General features: G+C 46.6%; 1 protein-coding gene across 1 annotated transcript in view; it reads right to left on the bottom strand.

Moving 5' to 3' along the window:
• Positions 1-36: 36 nt before the first annotated feature.
• syne1a (spectrin repeat containing, nuclear envelope 1a) overlaps positions 37-9591 on the bottom strand; it is a 212702-nt gene continuing 203147 nt past the window's right edge. Inside the window, exons 142-147 of the mRNA XM_036975988.1 lie at positions 5303-5509; positions 5031-5159; positions 4617-4880; positions 4301-4393; positions 3279-3337; positions 37-1588 (exon numbers count right to left, since the gene is read on the bottom strand). Of these exons, the coding sequence (XP_036831883.1) occupies positions 1318-1588; positions 3279-3337; positions 4301-4393; positions 4617-4880; positions 5031-5159; positions 5303-5509 (1023 nt within the window). The 3' untranslated portion in view covers positions 37-1317. The remainder of the gene's footprint in view (positions 1589-3278; positions 3338-4300; positions 4394-4616; positions 4881-5030; positions 5160-5302; positions 5510-9591) is intronic.

Raw genomic sequence — 9591 nt, 5'->3', positions numbered from 1 at the left:
CAGTAATGCAAACTCAAAGGAATACAAAGCCTAATATTTAATATGTACTGTATTTTATTATGCAAAGAGAGAGTATTATTCATTAGCTCAGCATTAGCAAACTGTACATACATAAATAACCATTTCATTTTTCATTGTTTTTACAGTTTCATTTTTGAACAGCCCAGTGATTTAGATGTCTCCACCCAGTTAGGATCATCATCATCATCGTTATTATTACAAAGCACACTATATAACATCCATCTACTTAACACTACCAGTGATTGTTTGGCTTTTTTTTTTAAAGCAAGGGATTTCAAGTGCATGCTAATAAAACAAACAAAAAATAACTGCCATATTCAAAGGCATCACTATACAAATCACCTGAATCTTACAAGTCAGTTTACTGGTTTCTTCTTGTTGCATCGATTGTTTTGCTTTAAAACACTGAAATAATATTGACGTTAAATACTTGCCTTGGCCCGAGGAGGAAGACGTCGGCCATCTTGTGGACGGCTTCAGTGCAGTACCTTCATTCAATAGCGCTCATGTCAGTGGGATTCCACTAAACGGACGTGACTGGCATACCAACCCATAACTCTAATCCTAAAGTTAACCCTAATCTTAACCAAACTTCTAACCTTAACCCTGAACTAACTATAACTATAACCAATTAGGTATTTCAACATGTGTTTGCAGGTCAGTCATGTCCCTGTAGTTTTCTCCCATGTCAGTGCTCTAGGTTCAGCTTTTAGCTCTATAGGATCTCTAGGACTAATGGGAATGTTCGCTATTCAAACTTCACCGGAAGCCCCCTAGCCTAATTGAGTCTAACATCTACCGAATGCTGATTGAGTTAATAAATAAATAGCAGCAGCACTGACACACAGCACAGTCCACTTTGGCTCCCAACATATAAGTAGTGCTGTGTTTTTTCTTCAGACTCAAGACGTTTCCTCTGAAACTGTAAAAAATAAAATACAGATTACTATAAAGAATACAAAACTAATAGAGATTTGTTTTGGATATAAGGGGATCCACAAGGTATAGGTCCATTCATCTTGTAGATGGGTGTTGAACAACATGTTTCATATAGAGGCTGTTTAGGCCATGTAGCCTTGGGATGCTTTTGTTAGTCGGTTGGTTTGTTAGGTGTTAGAGAGTCTAAAATGAGTGAATGTCATCTCTGTGTAGCAGAGGAAGAGAGTCCTGAAGGGAGGGGTAATGTTAATATAATCCAGGAGGTCCTCTTCTATGGGCATGAGTCCACCGGTGTACAGCAGTAGGGGACATTCATTCAGATGAGAAAGTATTTCTGGAACCAGGAAGTGATGACCCTCATATGGGTGGGGGTCCATTGGTGTAGCGCAGCATGGGGTGGAAGGAGCGGGCAAAGTTGTTGGCATGGTGGCAGCTGTAGTCCTCCTCTGTCATGGGCACCAGGCAGGCTAAGCCAATCAAGAGCAGGAGGAGGAGCTGGAGGGGCAGAGCTGCCCTCAGCACCCTCAGGATAAAGGACTGGCCCCTTGGGGGGCACGAGGAGGACGAGGAAGAGGGGACCAGGGGGAAGTCAGAACGGGAGGAAGCGCAGCCAGCGCCGCTCTGAGAGCTGGTCAGGGAGAGAGAGAACGGCATTAGACACACCAGAAATAGCAGAGTATGATTTTAGACACAGGAACACACATATACACACACACATGAGTAAAAACTGTATAGAGGTATGATACCGTGAAAAGGGTTAAGATTGTAACAAACAACACACCAGAGTAAGCATACCAATCACACACACACACAAGGTTACTCAAACACTACAGAGAAAAGGTTACACACACTCATGCACAAACCAAAGCAGCAATTTCTACACACATAATCTCTCCTATGCACAGGGAACATGAAGTAAAATCCCTCCTAGCTGTCTCAGTCTTGTTTTTCTCACTGAGTGAGAAACCCTGGCCGTACAGCCGACTGTGTGAGAGTTCAATGCCACGTCTCATTCCGAGCAGAGACCGCTGTACCAGAGACCCCTCCAGAGACTCACAGAGAAGGAGCCAAGAGGAGAGAGGAACGCTGCGTTCCTCCACCTGGCCTCATCCTCACAGGGCTGCCTGGTGGCCTGGGGGAGGAAGCTGTTAGCAGTCTGTCTGTCTGAAGGCCATCCACACCCTATGTCTCTATCTACATGTCTCTATCTCTCATTAATAGTTTAAATTAATGGTGAGAGCATTGTGATGTGTGTTTTACCTCAGCAGCCCTACCTCAGGAGATCCACAGTTTGGGGCCGCAAAGAACCCCCTGATCTCCATGGCAACCTCGTCTACTAGATTTCAATTTCCGAAGCCAATTAGTGACTAACAGGGAGCTAGCAGAGCTTGGGCCTGTTCATACAATGGAGCCCATCAGACCCAACAGAGCCTCATTACCTTTTCTCGACCACTCATCCCTGAGCTAATTTAGGGCCAGGCTTCAACCCGGCCTACATGTCATTATTAGGATCCATTTAATAGAAAGCACGGAGTGAAGACTCAAAAGAACAAAGAGAGCAGTACAGAGGTGGGTGGGTTATTAGTACGGCGGTGAGAGGGGGATGAAGGGAAAATAGAGATGGAGAGAAAGGAAGGAGGAAGAGATTCAGACAGTTCATTACAGCAGATAGCTAGTTTTCTATTAAGAGAAAGAGAGGAATAGAGGGAGGGAAAGTGACTAAGAAAAAATCAGAAGGCAAAGTGAGTCAGCAAAGAAGAGGGGGGCGAAACAGATACTGTATATTCAGATAATGCCATCTAGTGGGTGAGAAATAACTACAGGGATTAGTGGTGCCAGATAGGTGAGCAGTAAAAAGATGACAGACAAGCGTTGGCAGCATCGTTCAGACAGCAGAGCACAGCAGCAGAGAGCAATGAAAGAACAGAAAACATTCCACTTTCATTCAATAAAGGAAGAAAGGAATCCCCTGAACTAGGTGATTCACGACTTTTAACAGCTGGCTTGGTTACGTCGCTTCTAGAAGGAAGGAAGATCATGGAACTCATATGGGCCAACGTTGGGGAAGTTTGGAGGGTTAAAGAGGATGCATCATTTCTCAACAGATAAGAGAGGCAGAAGAGGACCTATCAGAGGACCTATCACAGCTTCTGCCCTAACGAACTGGTTTAGGATCGGTTTCCTAACCATATAGAGGATGCATAGAGTATAATTGATTTGAATGATTGACTGATTGGGTTAATAATTTGTACAGGTACAAAGTATGCAGTCATGGTTCCATCATCCTCCCATGGTTCTAGAGTCCAGGAGAGAGGTACCTGTGATGTGGGCCGCTCTCGGGGGGTCCTGGGTGGGCATGACTACTTTTGCCCCGGGGCTGTACCACGCAATGAGCAGGACGGGGGTAAAAGAAAGAAAGAATGGTTCAGTCCGGAGCAAATAAACACCAAGCTTCAGATGAGAGAAAAAAAACAACCCACAAATAACAGAAAGAGCAGTAACATCAATAGAACACCAACAACTAAAGTGCAGCAACAACATCCATGATGGTGATAGGAGTATCAAGAAACCGGGCTTTTCACATTGGATTGTTTAAGAATTACAATTACAACAATTCATTTACAGATATGTTCATCAAACATACTGTATATTAGCATCTATAGGTGGCTAGAAAATACATGAAATGTTGTTATCCTGTTCATTTGACATGTTTATTTGTTGCCAATGATTAGTAATGCTTCAGGATTTGATTAATAAATGATGATGATGATATAGGGGCGTTACAGTGGGCTGTAATGACTAGAAGCATTGATGTTTATAATTAGTTGCAATTACGCTACTGGCGAACACTACAATTCTCCTCTAAAAAGCGTCAGTTAGTGAAAAGCCAGTGTTTCTTGTGCATTTTTGGCTACGCAGATCTACATGGTGAAGGTAGCAAAAACCCATCTCAAAGAACAACAGCTTGTGGGGCAACATATTCCTTGGTGGTGTAGCGTCATATTAGCAGGGCAGCAATAAAGCAATCTATAAACAAAGGGTAAAACGCAACGTCAATGAATTGCCTTAATTAACTGAATGAAAACAGAAAGGGCTGGTGGGTGGCTGCGGGGTAAAAGCTGGGGTAGAGAGTTGTCCTGTGGGGTTAGCATGCATTGGGAGAGGGAAAGGGGGTGACATTTTGGGTTAAGAATAACATTTGGGAGATCACTCTATAAATCGGTCAGGGTGAATCGCTATTTCTCTAACCAGTATACCCCACACTAATGACTTTCTACACACATAACAGCCCCCGGTAAAGGACTGTGACATCCTAGATAGGTACAAAGGGAGACATTACCGATCGCCGGCGACTCGTTGAGGTCCCCTCTGAGACGGGGCTGGTGGATCCAGAGATGTCAGATTTGTCCACAGCAGACAAAGGCAGTGAGTCCTACAAAGGATCAATAATGTGGACAAGGACAGACAGTCAGTCTGAAGACTAGTCTTGATTTTTCTCTTGATGCTCATCCGAACACACAGGGTGCATTTCACTATTTCATTCACTAGTACTAACTAGTTACCTGGAGAGTGATTGTCATAATGGTTGCACTAAAAAGCCCACACTGTAAATGTATGTGATACGGCTGTAGGTCTTATGTGTATTTTCCTCTGACCTGTGTGTCCATGGTTTCCAGTCTCCTCTCCAGGCCCTCCAGGTCAGTGCTGACCTCCCGGAGGAGCAGCCGCAGCCTGTTCCCGATCACATGCACCTTCTCCTGGGCCTCCAGATGCTCACTACCCTGGAGCTGGTTCTGGGCCTGCTTTGAAGCCTGGGGTTGGCTTTGGGACGTGGCCTGGGTGTGGACAAGCAGCTGGGCTGAGAGCTCTTGGAGGGAGGAAGCCTTCTGCTGGGAGTCCAGCAGCTCACGCTTGATTTGCTGGAGGTGAATGGGGAAGGAGGTGAGAGGGGTAGTGGTAAATATAATTGATTTGGGCTAGGCTACAATCCTTTAGGATATTGGTCTTTTGAGAGGATAAACAGATTTGGAGTGTTGCCCACAGTTTGTGTGTATTGGTGTGGAAAGTACCGTGAGTGTTCTGTGGTGAGCCCGTAGTGTTTCACGGTCGAGCCTGGGGGGGATGGGGACAACCTCGTTCCTCCTACGGTCAATGTTCTCCAACCACAACAGCAGACCGTGGCTCAGCTCATGGAACTCCTAGAGAGAGAGAGAAGAGAGATGAGAGATGAGAGAAGAGAGAAGAGAGAGAGATGACAGATGATTAACAGACAGAAAAACACAGGTTTCTTTCATGTGTGTGTGTATGACTGTGTACGTTTACATGTACGTGTTTGTTGTACCTGACACTGCATCAGGGCCCTCTGTAGCTCTGCCCTCCAGTCCTCCAGCGATGAGCCCAGCCAATCCCAGCGTGAGTTCATCTCCTTCAGCCCGTCCCTCAGCTCCCACGCCTCCTTTGAGTCGGGATCTGATTGGAGGAAGTCAGCGCTGCTCAGGTTGATTGACAGGACCTGGGACTTGTGGCCGTCCATGGTCTTCTGCAGCTCCTGGAAGAGTGGAGAGGATAAATGAGTGACTGTGTGTGTTTGGCTGTTTGTTTGTAAGTATTTGTGTAATTGTTATGTTACGTGTTGGACCGTATGGGAATGTTTACCACGTGCATATACACTATGTGTAACACTATCAGTATAATGTATAATAAATATAATAAAGGGAGAAGTACTGTAGGTAGACTGACCCATACTGCCCTTTACTGGTTTACAGTAGTTATAAATAGGCTTGGTGATGACAGAGCAGAGCTAGTACAGGAGCACTAACAGTAGGTGTCAGTAAACTAGGTGTAGGTTAGCGAACCCCACCAGGCTTCAGATCAGCCGGGCTATTTATAGTCTGTTGACATTCTTGGGTCTGATGTGTTACAGACTACAGCAGCTGGGTTGTGTGAAGTGTTACAGACTACAGCAGCTGGGATGTGTGATGTGTTACAGACTACAGCAGCTGGAATGTGTGATGTGTTACAGACTACAGCAGCTGGCCAGTCTGATGTGTTACAGACTACAGCAGCTGGCCAGTATGATGTGTTACAGACCACAGCAGCTGGGCTGTCTGATGTGTTACAGACTACAGCAGCTGGGCTGTGTGATGTGTTACAGACTACAGCAGCTGCAATGTGTGATGTGTTACAGACTACAGCAGCTGGCCAGTCTGATGTGTTACAGACTACAGCAGCTGGCCAGTATGATGTGTTACAGACCACAGCAGCTGGGCTGTCTGATGTGTTACAGACTACAGCTGCTGGCCTGTGTGATGTGTTACAGACTACAGCAGATAGGCTTTCTAAAGTGTTACAGACTACAGCAGATAGGCTGTCTGATGTGTTACAGACTACAGCAGCTGGACTGATGTGTTACAGACTACAACAGCTGGTCTGATGTGCTACAGACTACAGCAGCTGGACTGTGTGATGTGTTAGAGACTACAGCAGTTGGGCTGTGTGATGTGTTACAGACTACAGCAGCTGGGCTGTGTGATGTGTTACAGACTACAGCAGCTGGAATGTGTGATGTGTTACAGACTACAGAAGCTGGTCTGATGTGTTACAGACCACAGCAGCTGGTCTGATGTGTTACAGACTACAACAGCTGGGCTGTGTGATGTGTTACAGACTACAGCAGCTGGTCTGATGTGTTACAGACTACAGCAGCTGGCCTGTCTGATGTATTACAGACTACAGCAGCTGGGCTGTCTGATGTGTTACAGACTACAGTAGCTGGTCTGATGTGTTACAGACTACAGCAGCTGGTCTGATGTGTAACAGACTACAGCAGCTGGTCTGATGTGTTACAGACTGCAGCAGCTGGTCTGATGTGTTACAGACTACAGCAGCTGGTCTGATGTGTAACAGACTGTGGCTGGGTTGTGTGAAGTGTTACAGACTACAGCAGCTGGAATGTGTGATGTGTTACAGACTACAGCAGCTGGCCAGTCTGATGTGTTACAGACTACAGCAGCTGGCCTGTGTGATGTGTTACAGACCACAGCAGCTGGGCTGTCTGATGTGTTACAGACTACAGCAGCTGGCCTGTGTGATGTGTTACAGACCACAGCAGCTGGGCTGTCTGATGTGTTACAGACCACAGCAGCTAGGCTGTGTGATGTGTTACAGACTACAGCTGCTGGGCTGTCTGATGTGTTACAGACTACAGTAGCTGGGCTGTGTGTTACAGACTACAGCAGATAGGCTGTCTGATGTGTTACAGACTACAGCAGATGGCCTGTCTAATGTGTTACAGACTACAGCAGCTGGGCTGTGTGTTACAGACTACAGCAGATAGGCTGTCTGATGTGTTACAGACTACAGCAGATGGCCTGTCTAATGTGTTACAGACTACAGCAGCTGGCCTGTCTGATGTGTTACAGACTACAGCAGCTGGAATGTGTGATGTGTTACAGACTACAGCAGCTGGATTGATGTGTTACAGACTACAGCAGTTGGACTGATGTGTTACAGACTACAGCAGCTGGTCTGATGTTTTACAGACTACAGCAGCTGGCCTGTGTGATGTGTTACAGACCACAGCAGCTGGCCTGTCTAATGTGTTACATACTACAGTAGCTGGTCTGATGTGTAACAGACTACAGCAGCTGGGCTGTGTCATGTGTAACAGACTACAACAGCTGGGCTGTGTCATGTGTTACAGACTACAGCAGCTGGGCTGTGTCATGTGTTACAGACTACAGCAGCTGGAATGTGTGATGTGTTACAGACTACAGCAGCTGGGCTGTGTCATGTGTTACAGACTACAGCAGCTGGAATGTGTGATGTGTTACAGACTACAGCAGCTGATCTGATGTGTTACAGACCACAGCAGCTGGTCTGATGTGTTACAGACTACAGCAGCTGGGCTGTGTCATGTGTTACAGACTACAGCAGCTGGAATGTGTGATGTGTTACAGACTACAGCAGCTGGGCTGTGTCATGTGTTACAGACTACAGCAGCTGGAATGTGTGATGTGTTACAGACTACAGCAGCTGGGCTGTGTCATGTGTTACAGACTACAGCAGCTGGAATGTGTTATGTGTTACAGACTACAGCAGCTGGTCTGATGTGTTACAGACCACAGCAGCTGGTCTGATGTGTTACAGACTACAGCAGCTGGTCTGATGTGTTACAGACTACAGCAGCTGGTCTGATGTGTTACAGACTACAGCAGCTGGCATGTCTGATGTATTACAGACTACAGCAGCTGGGCTGTCTGATGTGTTACAGACTACAGCAGCTGGGCTGTCTGATGTGTTACAGACTACAGCAGCTGGTCTGATGTGTTACAGACTACAGCAGCTGGTCTGATATGTTACAGACTGCAGTAGCTGTTCTGATGTGTTACAGACTACAGCAGCTGGTCTGATGTGTTACAGACTACAGCAGCTGGTCTGATGTGTAACAGACTCCAGCAGCTGGGGTGATGTGTAACAAACTACAGCAGCTGGTCTGATGTGTTACAGACTACAGCAGCTGGCCTGTCTGATGTATTACAGACTACAGCAGCTGGGCTGTCTGATGTGTTACAGACTACAGCAGCTGGGCTGTCTGATGTGTTACAGACTACAGCAGCTGGTCTGATGTGTTACAGACTACAGCAGCTGGTCTGATGTGTTACAGACTGCAGTAGCTGTTCTGATGTGTTACAGACTACAGCAGCTGGTCTGATGTGTTACAGACTACAGCAGCTGGTCTGATGTGTAACAGACTCCAGCAGCTGGGGTGATGTGTAACAAACTACAGCAGCTGGTCTGATGTGTTACAGACTGCAGCAGCTGGTCTGATGTGTTACAGACTGCAGCAGCTGGTCTGATGTGTTACAGACTGCAGCAGCTGGTCTGATGTGTTACAGACTACAGCAGCTGGTCTGATGTGTTACAGACTACAGCAGCTGGTCTGATGTGTTACAGACTGCAGTAGCTGTTCTGATGTGTTACAGACTACAGCAGCTGGTCTGATGTGTTACAGACTACAGCAGCTGGTCTGATGTGTAACAGACTCCAGCAGCTGGGGTGATGTGTAACAAACTACAGCAGCTGGTCTGATGTGTTACAGACTACAGCAGCTGGCCTGTCTGATGTATTACAGACTACAGCAGCTGGGCTGTCTGATGTGTTACAGACTACAGCAGCTGGGCTGTCTGATGTGTTACAGACTACAGCAGCTGGTCTGATGTGTTACAGACTACAGCAGCTGGTCTGATGTGTTACAGACTGCAGTAGCTGTTCTGATGTGTTACAGACTACAGCAGCTGGTCTGATGTGTTACAGACTACAGCAGCTGGTCTGATGTGTAACAGACTCCAGCAGCTGGGGTGATGTGTAACAAACTACAGCAGCTGGTCTGATGTGTTACAGACTGCAGCAGCTGGTCTGATGTGTTACAGACTGCAGCAGCTGGTCTGATGTGTTACAGACTGCAGCAGCTGGTCTGATGTGTTACAGACTACAGCAGCTGGGGTGATGTGTAACTGACTACAGCAGCTGGGGTGATGTGTTTGTGCTATATAGGTCTCTGCCTGGGCACTGGACCCGCAGGCTCGTGATTACACTGTACATGGGTATGGGAAATCATAGAGACCATGG

This window comes from Oncorhynchus mykiss, chromosome 4 (genome assembly GCF_013265735.2).
Source record: "Oncorhynchus mykiss isolate Arlee chromosome 4, USDA_OmykA_1.1, whole genome shotgun sequence".
Taxonomy (NCBI): Eukaryota; Metazoa; Chordata; class Actinopteri; order Salmoniformes; family Salmonidae; genus Oncorhynchus; species Oncorhynchus mykiss.
Note: the sequence above shows the minus strand (reverse complement) of the source record. Positions and strands in the feature narration are given on the sequence as shown.